Source organism: Danio rerio, chromosome 22 (assembly GCF_049306965.1).
Source record: "Danio rerio strain Tuebingen ecotype United States chromosome 22, GRCz12tu, whole genome shotgun sequence".
NCBI lineage: Eukaryota > Metazoa > Chordata > Actinopteri > Cypriniformes > Danionidae > Danio > Danio rerio.
Window position 1 is genome coordinate 1,938,141 of NC_133197.1, and position 11,818 is coordinate 1,949,958.

An 11,818-nucleotide genomic window follows, 5' to 3' on the forward strand; every position below is an offset into this window, starting at 1 on the left:
GTCTTTTATTGACTTTTTCAACAAAGAAAAGCTGTACACTTTCAATGAAAGATGTGATACTTTTTTTTTTTAATTCGGTGTTTGTAAACAACTTAACATTCTTACATTTTATTGAAAACAAATTTCAGTTACTTCAGCAATAGTTTATTTTAGAAATATCTCATTCAATCATGAATTGTTGTTTTGGCTTGTCAGCTTTTAATTTGGCGGGGTTTTGTTGCTTCACCGTTGCTCCCGCTTCGCCGTGATGACGTCAGCGCTGACGCGGTCATTCAGCGTCGAGTCTTCAGAGCTGAGGTGAGTCGTTGACGCTTTTTCTCGTGTTTACACAACAATAAAACACACTTTACAGTTTATTAAAGCGACAATCTGCGACTAGTTTCTGCATTGAGTTCACCTCTATCTGTGTGTCTGCTGACCAAAACAATACAGCAGGCAGAGAGCAGCTCTGAGAGGACAATATGAGTGAATGTGTTTGTGTTTTAACATGTTTTTATTTGTAATTTCACAACATATAATCTGAGTATTTGAGTTTATCAGTGTTTGTATGAGCAATATATGAAGGGAGATAATGGGATTGATGTGAGTGTGAGTTTAATGAGTGTTTATAGTCTGAGGCTCATCAATATTCAGATTTTTAGATGTAAGTTAATGTTATTAGCGACACCTGACTTGAGCAAATCACATATTCTATCACAAGATATAACATCATGTTTATTTCCTCAATCAGTGTAAATGAATCAGATTTCTCTGTTTATTCTTCTGAAGCTCCATCAGTGAAAGACAAAGACAGAGTTTATTGAAGGACAGTGGGAAGATGAGTGATCCAGAACCCTGCAGAATTAAACAGGAAGAGACTGAAGAACTAATAGGTTTGTGTTTATTCATTACTCTTCAATAATGAGGCTGAAGAACATTGAGGTTGTTAATCCGACATTTGTTTTCGCCTCTGCGTGGATCATAACTGGAGAAAACTGGACTCTTGCTATATATATAAATAAATAGTCAGAGCTCTAAGGTTATTTTCCTCATGGTTAGTCATCATCATTCAGCCCACAACATCCAAATGAACTCCAAGACATGATTAGGAGGTCTTTTCTTGAAACTGAAGCTCTTGTTTGACATCAGAAAATTAGTTATTGAATCGTTCCAGCACGAACAAATTTGACAGACTTTGGTCTTACACAGGGAACCATTTTCCTCTCTACAATCTATAAACTCTCACCAAACATTACATTCACCAAATCGTCCTCAAAATGATGATAGCGGGCTTTAATGTAGCGTCATTTTATTTCTTTTGTTAACACCTGAGTCTTTTATATGTTGACAATGCATTGGTAATGCAAATTAGGGCTGGGACACACCAAGCCAGTGGTCGGCCTTTGGGCTTCATTGGTCAGCGTTAGTCTGGCTAGTTTGTTTGGTGTTGTCCACATGTCACCTCCCGTCGGATTAATGTCTGAAACGATTAGCCCAATTCAGTATGTTGAATCGGCAACGGCTGAAGAGAGTGCTCTGATTGGTTACTTAGCAAATAATCAGAGTGTAAGTGTATCGCAGTAAAGTAACATAGCAAGTCAACAATTCAAATCAGGAAGGAACACAAGGAAGCCGGCTGTAATTTTGCTGCATTTCTTCAATATTTGCAAACAATATTGAATATTATATTTTCAGGATAAACACAGATACATGGACACAGGGCCGGAATGGGACTCCTTTTCAGCCCTGGAGTTTCAAGCCTCAGACCGGCCCACCTCAGTTCACGACTGACTATATTAAAATAAGGTCATTTCCAAATCAGTTTCTAATGACACTATCACGTCTTTTTTTGAGAAAACAGCTTATTTGGAACTTAAAATGTTCAACAACCCTTACAGTATTATATGTCTTAACAATAAAAATGTAAAAAATAAATTACTCAGTCGAGGATCGAACCCGGGTCTGCGGCATCATAAACTAACGTGCTATCCACTGAACCACAACAGCTATATTATAAGTTATATCATCATTAACCTGCAGGCTGCAACCTGCTCACTGAGCTGCGAGAAAATAGATAAAAAGAGTAGAGATGAGGTAAAATGATGAATAAGAAGGCTGTGGTCAAGTAAATAAATAAAGAAAGAAATTTAAAAAGTGTGACTGCTGAGAGCAACAGATTCTGGAGCTAGGGATGCCGGCCCTCGCGGCCAAAAAACGCACCGGCCCACCGGAAATTCTCCCGGTCCTCCCGATTAGCCATTCCGGGCCTGCATGGACACCGGAGCATTTTTAAGTCACTTCAGTCAGCTGGTTTGTCTATAAGCTGACATACGAGCGATCGGCTGATGAATCTCAGCTTTAAAACACTTTAGTGTCCCTGTATCTGTGGTTACACTCAGTGGTGAGTTTGGTGAACCGATGACCTTCACGGCCAATCACAGTCGTTTCTGTTTAGTGCGTGAACAATGGCAGTAGGGTTGCGTGATGTTGACCAATTTGGCATCGTACAATGTCTAAAGTGAAACGTTGCGATGGACAATGGCATCGTCATCATGTGAGGAGGGGGGGGGGTGTTGATAGAGTGCGCGAGGAGGGATCCAGGGGTGGACCAGGAGGGAGCCGCACGATATCCAGGAGATTATCACTCGTTTGCGGGCATTTTGAGTCCTGCAAATGCTAAGAGTCCCGGAACTTCCCGGAATGTCTGAATGTCACGTTTAACAACTAAAGTGAGACGTGATCCAGCGGTACATCCTTTTTTTTCTTCGCTCTCCTATCAGGTGAAGTTTTTTCTCCCTCTCCGCTGTCGCCACTGGCTCGCATGGTTCAGGATTGGTAGAGCTACGCATCGATGAATTTGCTCTTCAGTGTTTGAACTCTCATTTATGATTTAAAATCACACTGAACTGCGCTAAACTGAACTGAACTGAACCACTAAAAACTGAACTACACTGTTCCAGTTACTATGACCATTTATGTGAAGCTGCTTTTACACAATCTACATTGTAAAAGCGCTATACAAATAAAGCTGAATTGAATTGAATCCTTGATAAACTGTCCAACGTGCACTGCACTCTTGAGCTCAGAGGAGCACATGAGAGTGTGTGGCTGTGTGTGTGTGTGTGTCTGTCTGTGGTCACGTGATGTGCGTTTTCAGCGGACGGAGGGCTGTTCAGAAATGCTAAGTAAAACACGATGTGGATCATTCTTGTTCTAAAATGCCATTTTGATACTAAGAGGTATTGACGTTAACGGGTATATCCAGAGTATATGTGTGAACTCAATGTAGAGAATCATTAAAGCAATGCAGTTAAACACCAGCTTATCACTCTATCCTCAACCATAACCCCAATTAATAGCAATGACACACCCGTTCAGTCTGAATGGTAACAAACTCAACTGATGAAAGACAAAGTCCAGCATTCTACAGCTCTCTTCACAAAAATGTTTGCAACATACAAACAGCTTGGTTGTATCTGTAACCCTGATGGCATCACGGGGAAAGCCATGCAACAAACCTTGTGGATCATAGAAACAAACATCTACGACCCTTCATTTCTACCTAAATGCTGCATGCTGTGCACAATCTCACGTCCATAGAGGCGACCTAAGCGGCCGCCTTGGGTGGCAGAATAGTGAAGGCAGCGCCCGCCACACTTTCGTCCATGACCCAGCTGACTGTATGGGTAAAAACTAGACTCTTAAAATGTGAATTATTAATTTTCAGATGTGAAGGTGAAGGAGGAGAGTGAAGAACTGAGTGAAGATGAGGAGAAACATCAGGTCAAGAGGGAAGAAGAAACTCAACCAGAGACTGAAGATAGTTTTTTGGTAGAAAGAACAGCTGTTAAAGGTTTCACCTGCACTCAGTGTGGAAAGAGTTACAGCCGCAGACAGACTCTCAAGCTTCACATGATGATCCACACTGGAGAGAAACCTTTCAAGTGTTCACACTGCGACATGAGATTCAATCATCCAGGAAACCTGAAAACACACAAGCTGCTCCACACAGGAGAGAAAACACACAAATGTGATCAATGCAGCAAAACATTTTTGAGGGCTTCAGATCTAAAGAAACATCGTAGACTTCATACAACGGAGAAGCCTTATTCATGTCCTGAGTGTGGAAAGAGTTTTACACGACAGACAGATTTATCACAACATAGGAAAATCCATGCTGGTGTGAGAGAGCATGTCTGCTTTGAGTGTAAGAAGACGTTTACTACAGCTGTATACTTGAAACGGCACCAGAGGATTCACTATGGAGAGAAACCGTATGAGTGTTCACACTGCGACAAGAGATTCAGTCATTCAGGAAACCTGAATTCACACCAGATGATTCACACTGGAGAGAAAACACACACATGTGATCAGTGCGGCAAAGCGTTTTTGAGACCTTTAGATCTAAGGAAACATCTTAGAGTTCACACAACAGAAAAGCCTTATTCATGCTCTGAGTGCGGAAAGAGTTTTAGACGACAGAAAAGTTTATCACAACATCAAAAAATCCACACTGGTGTGAGAGAGTTTGTCTGCTTTGAGTGTGAGAAGACGTTTACTACAGCTGAATACTTGAAACAGCACCAGAAGATTCACACTGGAGAGAAACCGTATGAGTGTTCGCACTGCGGCAAGAGATTCAGACTTGCAGGTACGCTTAAATATCACAAAATGATTCACAATGAAGAGAAACCGTTCAGATGTTCGCAGTGTGGGAAAGGTTTCACACAAATATCACACCTTAATGAACACATGAAGATCCACACTGGAGAGAGACCACACAAATGTGATCAATGCGGCAATGCATATTTTAGGTCTGCACAGCTGAACAGACATCTTCGAGTTCATGCAAACGAGAGGCCGTATTCATGTTCTGAATGTGGGAAGAGTTTTACGCAGAAGTCACATTTAACAGAGCATCAGAAGATCCACACTGGTGTGAAAGAGTTTGTCTGCTCTGACTGTGGGAAGAGCTTTATGAAAGCTGCAGACTTGAGACGACACCAGATGATTCACACTGAAGAGAAGCCGTACGTGTGTTCACACTGCAACAAAACATTCAGACATTTAGGATACCTGAAAACACACGAGAGGACTCACACTGGAGAGAAACCGTTCACTTGTAGTCAGTGTGGGAAGAGTTTCGCACGATCATCAACCCTTAATGAACACAAGCTGATCCACACTGGAAGGAAAACACACAAATGTGATCAGTGCAGCAAAACGTTTTTGAGGACTTCAGAGCTGAGGCGACATCTTAGACTTCATACACAGGTGAAGCCATATTCTTAATCTTTAAGAGAGAGTTTTACACCTCAGTGATTCATTTACTCCGAACCGTACTTTTGCATGATGCTAATCTCGGGGTGATTGGTCTGATGACCCAGTGTGTCGTGATTGGTCGACTGCATTCATCTTGAGACTGAGAAAATGCCCATCACAGCTTATCAAGAGTGAGAGACGGTGATCGGTGTGTGGGGTTTTACAGGTCGGCTTTTAAACTGAGCATCTCAGAAGATCAGTGTTTGTGCATTAAGTGTGTGAAGGCTATTATTGAAGAACTGAAACTGCAGGAGAAGATTCAGACTGAAGAGAAACCGTAGAGTTTTGGCCACTCGTCTAGTCTACTCAGACACCAAACACAATCAGTTTGTGTAAAACTCCTCACTAGTTTTAGGATGAAGAAACATCATCCAAAGTTTTGACAGCAGCTTCATTGTGGGATTCAGATCAGCTTATAGATGATGTTCCTCACCAAACAGCATAACTGAAGCTTTTATTATTGTAGTCGTCTGCCAATTTGTCTCCTACAGAATTAGGTTTAAAGGACACCTAGGTTACCCCTTTTTTCAGATTTAATATAAGTCTTTTGCGTCTCTAGAATGTAGTTTCAGGTCAAAACACCCATCAGATTTTTCATTATACCTTTTACAAGATCCTGTTTTATACATTTCTCCACCAGGGGGTGGTTTTGTCGTACTGCGCCTTTAAGGCGAGACCTCTCCAGATTAGCTTTGCGCTAAGGAAGGGTTTGGGAACAAATGAATCGCTGAACGATTCATATGGGAGCCGCTGGGATAATTGGGTAAACACATGCATATTATAAGACAATGATTGTGTGTTTTGACCTAGCACGCAGATCAGCCTGTTGTTGGAGACCCATAAAACCAAAATATGACCTTTTTCAATGCAAAGTAGGGGCTTTTTAACGTGTTCAATTCAACCAGCAGTAAAATGTATACAGTTTTTTACAGATATGAGGAAAATCTAATAAATGGTACTGAAACTGACCAATCTCCAGGGGCCTCATGTATCAACGCTGCGTACGCACAAAAACTTTGCGTACGCCAGGTTTCACGCTCAGAATCGCTCACGTTTGGATTTACTAACAATGAACTGAACGTGGGAATGTGCGCAGCTTCACGGCAGCTTTCTGGCTGGCGTACGCACATTTTTTGTGCGTGTCTGTTTTATTTCCATTGGCGACTCCTAGAGGCAGTTGTGTTAAATTCCTCTCTACAAAGTGTCTGAGCCGTGCAATGGCAGCTGTATGAGACGGGTTCATATAGTAGGTATATAAGGTTTCCATACCATGCAGTTGACCAGCTAAACATTAAAGCACAATTTGCAGCGGTCGCCTGTTTTCCCAATGTAATCTGAGCAATCTACTGCACGCACATTGCTATAAAGACACTATCTGAAGATGAATTTGCATGCGTGAATCAGAAACATTTCCATTCAATAATGTGCAAATAAAATATGATGCACAAACTTATTAATGATTCCTACTTCTTTCTCGTGATAAATAGTGGGCAAAATCTGATATGTAGCGGGGAAAAAAAGAAGAAAGTGTTCATCAGACGCTGGATTCGAGCCGAGTTCATGCTTGAACGTGTCAAAACATGTTGACATGCGTCTTATGAACTGCGCCACTGAGACTGCTAAGGGTACTGCAACATTTTACAGATATAAACCACATTATTTCTTTTTTTTTAATGCACTCAGTGCGATGTTCAGACCCAACTGTGTTAACCGCATCAGCTAAACTCTCCCACTCTATTTTTTTTCTTTTGTTGTTAATTCCGGAGAACAAACTTGCAAATAACACCGCTTTTCTCCGGTCTACCTCTGAAAGCAGCACCTCCAATTCACATTCTGTTCAAAGTTTCTCTTCTTGCTTGCTTTTGCCGTTGCTTTTTCGTTGGTTTTTTCCATTAGCATAGTCATTAGCATATTCATACGGGGGAGGAGGCAGGGAGGGGTTTTGTGCTCGTGCATGTTGCGCTCAGTTTCACGTTCATTCGGATGTTCAAAAGAATATGCGTGACACTCGGCGTACGCAGTGTTTCATACATCTGAATTTTTTTCTGCGTACGCACATTTACAGCTTTGAGCGTACGCAATGTTTTAGTATGATTTCCACGCAAGTCTTCGTACATGAGGCCCCTGGTCTCTTCAAGAGCTTGAGTTTTCTCCTTTAGTGACTGATGAGTGTCGGTGTGTTCAGATACTGTTGTTTCTCATTGGTTTTCTGGTTTATAAGCATGTTCAGTTCAATTGGTAACATGCAGAAGATACCTCTATGCTAATCACATGGTTATGATAACATGTACAGATAAAAACTAGACCTAAAATGTGACTTTTTCATTTTCAGATGTGATAGTGAAGGAGGAGAGTGAAGAACTGAGTGAAGATGAGGAGAAACATCATGTCAAGAGTGAAGAAGAAGCTCAGTCAGAGACTGACGATAGTTTTTCGATAGAAAGAACAGTTGTGAAAGGTTTCACCTGCACTCAGTGTGGAAAGAGTTACAGCCGCAAAGAGAATCTCAAGCATCACTTGCTGATCCACACTGGAGAGAAAACACACAGATGTGATCAGTGCAGCCAAACATTTTTGAGGCCTTCAGAGCTAAAGAAACATCTTAGAGTTCATACAAAGGAGAAACCGTACTCATGTTCTGACTGTGGAAAGAGTTTTAGACGACAGAAAAGTTTAGCACAACATCAGAAGATCCACACTGGTGTGAGAGAGTTTGTCTGCTTTGAGTGTGAGAAGACGTTTACTACAGCTGAATACTTGAAACGGCACGAGAGCATTCACTCTGGAGAGAAACCTTATGTGTGTTCACACTGCGGCAAGAGATTCAGACTGACTAGTCTCCTTAAATTTCACAAAATGATTCACACTGGGGAAAAACCGTTCACATGTACTCAGTGTGGGAAGAGTTTCACACAATCATCACACCTTAAGGAGCACATGATGATCCACACTGGAGAGAAAACACACAAATGCGATCGGTGCGGGAAAACATTTTTCAGGCCTTCAGAGCTGAACAGACATCTTAGAGTTCACACAAACGAGAAGCCGTATTCATGTTCTGAGTGTGGAAAGGGTTTTAGACATCAGTCACATTTAATAGCACATCAGCATATCCACACTGGTGTGAGGGAGTTTGTCTGCTCTGACTGTGGGAAGAGTTTCATGAAAACTGCAGATTTGAAACGACACCAGATGATCCACACTGGGGAGAAACATTACAAGTGTTCACACTGCGACAAGAGATTTAATAATTTAGGAAACTTGAAAAAACACAAGCTGATCCACACTGGGGAGAAAACACACACATGTGATCAGTGCGGCAAAACATTTTTGAGGAGTGCAGAGCTGAAGATGCATCTCAGAGTTCATACAAAGGAGAAGCCGTATTCATGCGCAGAGTGTGGAAAGAGTTTCACACGACAGACAAGTTTAAATGAACATGAAAAGATCCACGCTGGTGTGAGAGAGTTTGTGTGCTTTAAGTGTGGGAAGAGTTTTATTACAGCTAGAGCCTTGAAAATGCACCAGCTGATCCACACTGGAGAGAAACCGTACAAGTGTTCACACTGCGACAAGACATTCAGACATTCAGGATACCTGAAAACACATGAGATGATTCACACTGGAGAGAAACCGTTCACATGTTCTCAGTGTGGGAAGAGTTTTGCACGATCTTCATCTCTTACTGAACACATGCTGACGCACACTGGAGAGAGACCGCACCAATGTGATCACTGCAGCAAAACATTTTTGAGGACTTCAGAGCTGAGGAGACATCTTAGGCTTCATACAAAGGAGAAGCCTTATTCATGATCTTTAGGAGAGTTTTACACCTCAGTGATTTTTTTTCTTTTGCATGATTCTAATCTGTGGTGGTTGGTCAACTGCGTTCAACATGAGTCTGAGGGCGTACTCACACTAGGCTGTCCGAACATTGCCCAGGCCTGTTTCCCAGATGGTTTGAGAAGTGTGAATCGGGCTCAGGAGCAGTTCACTTGGCCGGCTCTGGCCCGGTTGGAAGAGGTGTGCCAGAGTGTGGTTCACTTGGGCTTTGGCGTGGTACACTTGTAATGTGAGTGCAAAGCCCACCTAAGCCCGAAACTGAAGACAAGACGTGACTCTTAAGGGACTGTTTCATATGTGTTAATTAATCAGTCTTACTGTTCAGTGAACGCAAACTGTCGTAGATTATTAAATACGCAAAACCCCTCACTGCACGACAGCTGCACCTTCAGCAAACCTCCTAACTCCTGCAGCACGAGGACTTTGAGCGTCAAAAGTGGCTGATCTGTTCGGCGAAATATTTGACTGCATGTCAAATGACATAACTAAAGAAATCTCCACTGTGCTGAGCGAGAGCGCGTCTCTACTGAACAGCTCATCATTGAGGATTTAAGCTTGCTCGGGCCTGAATGCGATGCGAGCGCAGGCTGTCAGGGGGAGAAGGATTCGGGACAAGCGTGCTTCGGCCCGGTTTTAGGCAACTGTACATAGTGTGAGTACGCCCTGATAGAAAACGCCCACCACAGGGTTTTACAGGTCGCCCTTTAAACTGAGCATCTCAGAAGATCTGTCTTTGTGCATTAAGTGTGTGAAGAACTCCTCACCAGCTTTAGGACGAAGAAACGTCGTCTAAAGTTTTGACAGCAGCTTCATTGTGGGATTCAGATCAGCTTATAGATGGACTGACTTTACTGGCACCTATTCTTCTCAATATCTTTCTGTTTTTGAAACTACAACAAAGAGGGGGAAAGTATATATATATATATATATATATATATATATATATATATATATATATATATATATATATATATTCACTTACTTTAACATGTTCAATTCAACCAGCAGTAAAATGCACATAGTTTTTATAGAAATCTCAATATGCATATGAGGAAAATGAATCAAATGAGGCCATTTGAATTGAATATTAGCAGAAAAGCGTATTTCTTACACCACCAGCGTAACGTGTAAGCCATGAAAAAGTGTTTGTTCAATAAAATACAGGCGGTATAAAACTGATAATAATCAAATGACCCTTGCATATTTACAAAAACAGAGCTTTAGTAAAATTAGAGCACTTTTAATTTAAAACAGAAATAATGTGCATTGGCGACCACGTGAAAAATGAAAGTAAAACTGAAATACAGTTTAAAATAGAGCAGTCCTTTAATTGGCCAATAGGTGGGGGTCAAAACCATACGTGACCATATGCACAACAATTATAGTGATTCAAAACAAATGTTTTGGGGGCCGAATCTTGTTATATTTTTAAACATCAGTTGCGGGCCGGAGGAGGGAGGGGGCTGTAAATGGCCTGTGAGCCGGGAGTTTGAGACCCCCTTGCATTAGAAGAAAAAAGGATTCTTTTACATCACGTTTTCCACTGCAACATCAGTTAATGAGCATTCATTCATATTGTCATGGTTCTGCCACTCTGGTCTTGTAAATTCTTGTTTTGGTGGCAGAGCTCTGACACTAGCTCAGTCTCGTTCTGTTTCTGTCATTGTGTGTCTCTGTGTGCTTGCTGCGGCCGCGCGGTCTTTGCGTGCCTCAGACGCGCGCGCTCTTGTACTCGTGTTTGTGTTTTCGTCTGTCTGCAGCGCGGAGTTTCATTCCCAGCGTCTCAATCCAGTTGGTTTCGGTTTTGGTCGGCGCTGGGATGAAACATGCACGCTGCGTGTGTGAGCGCACGGTGAGTGTTGTCATTCATCGTGTGCTCGTGTCTTGCGTCTGTCAGAGCACGTGGCTATGTGTTTACATTGTGGTCACGTGCTTTTCTCGTGTGCTTCAGTGTTGTGTTTGTGTTGTCACAAACATGCGGTTAATGAGTTCTCTCATTGGCTGCATGTTCTTGTCCTGTTATGTGAGCGCATGGCTTGTGTTGTCTCTCTGTGTCATGCGCTCTCCCGTCTATTGTGTTGTCCCACCCTCCTTGTTATCCCATTATTAGTTCATTGTGTTCACCTGTTTGTGTGAATTTTCTACAGTTCCCCTCACATTTGCTGTCCTGTGCCTGTTTGTCATCACATGTTGTTGTTCGAAGTCTTGTCCTGTCCTGTTTCCAGTCCTCATCCTTGCCAGCCTGCCCAGTCCTGTTTGTATGTGTACAATTTGTTTTGCTAATGTTTTCCCCCTCGGGGTAGTTTATTTTGCATTTTATTTTATTTTTATTATTTAATAAAATCCCATTTCCCTGCATTTGAGTCCTCGCTCCTTTTTCCCCATTTCCCATCCACAACCCTGACACATATATCATTCATTTTCTTGTCGGCTTAGTCCCTTTATTAATCCGGGGTCGCCACAGCGGAATGAACCTCCATCTTATCCAGCAAGTTTTTACGCAGCGGATGCCCTTCCAGCCGCAACCTATCTCAGGGAAAAGTTAATGAGCATTCACTATTAAATTGCTGGAGAACGCAAGCAGAAATGGCTGCTGACGAGAGCGGCTGCTTCTTCAAGTGGAAATACAGACAGTACTTTGATTTCATTGAGCGTAAAAACTCAAATCTAGTCT

General features: G+C 42.0%; 1 protein-coding gene across 1 annotated transcript; it reads left to right on the forward strand.

Annotated features, from left to right (window-relative positions):
- The first annotated feature begins 241 nt into the window (after positions 1-241).
- znf1002 (zinc finger protein 1002) lies at positions 242-11,818 on the forward strand. The gene is made up of 6 exons (XM_073936769.1): positions 242-297; positions 769-872; positions 3,707-5,253; positions 5,861-5,873; positions 7,634-10,054; positions 10,099-11,818. Exons 1-5 carry the CDS (start codon positions 248-250, stop codon positions 9,112-9,114), a joined length of 3,195 nt encoding a protein of 1,064 aa, XP_073792870.1. The 5' UTR covers positions 242-247; the 3' UTR covers positions 9,115-10,054; positions 10,099-11,818.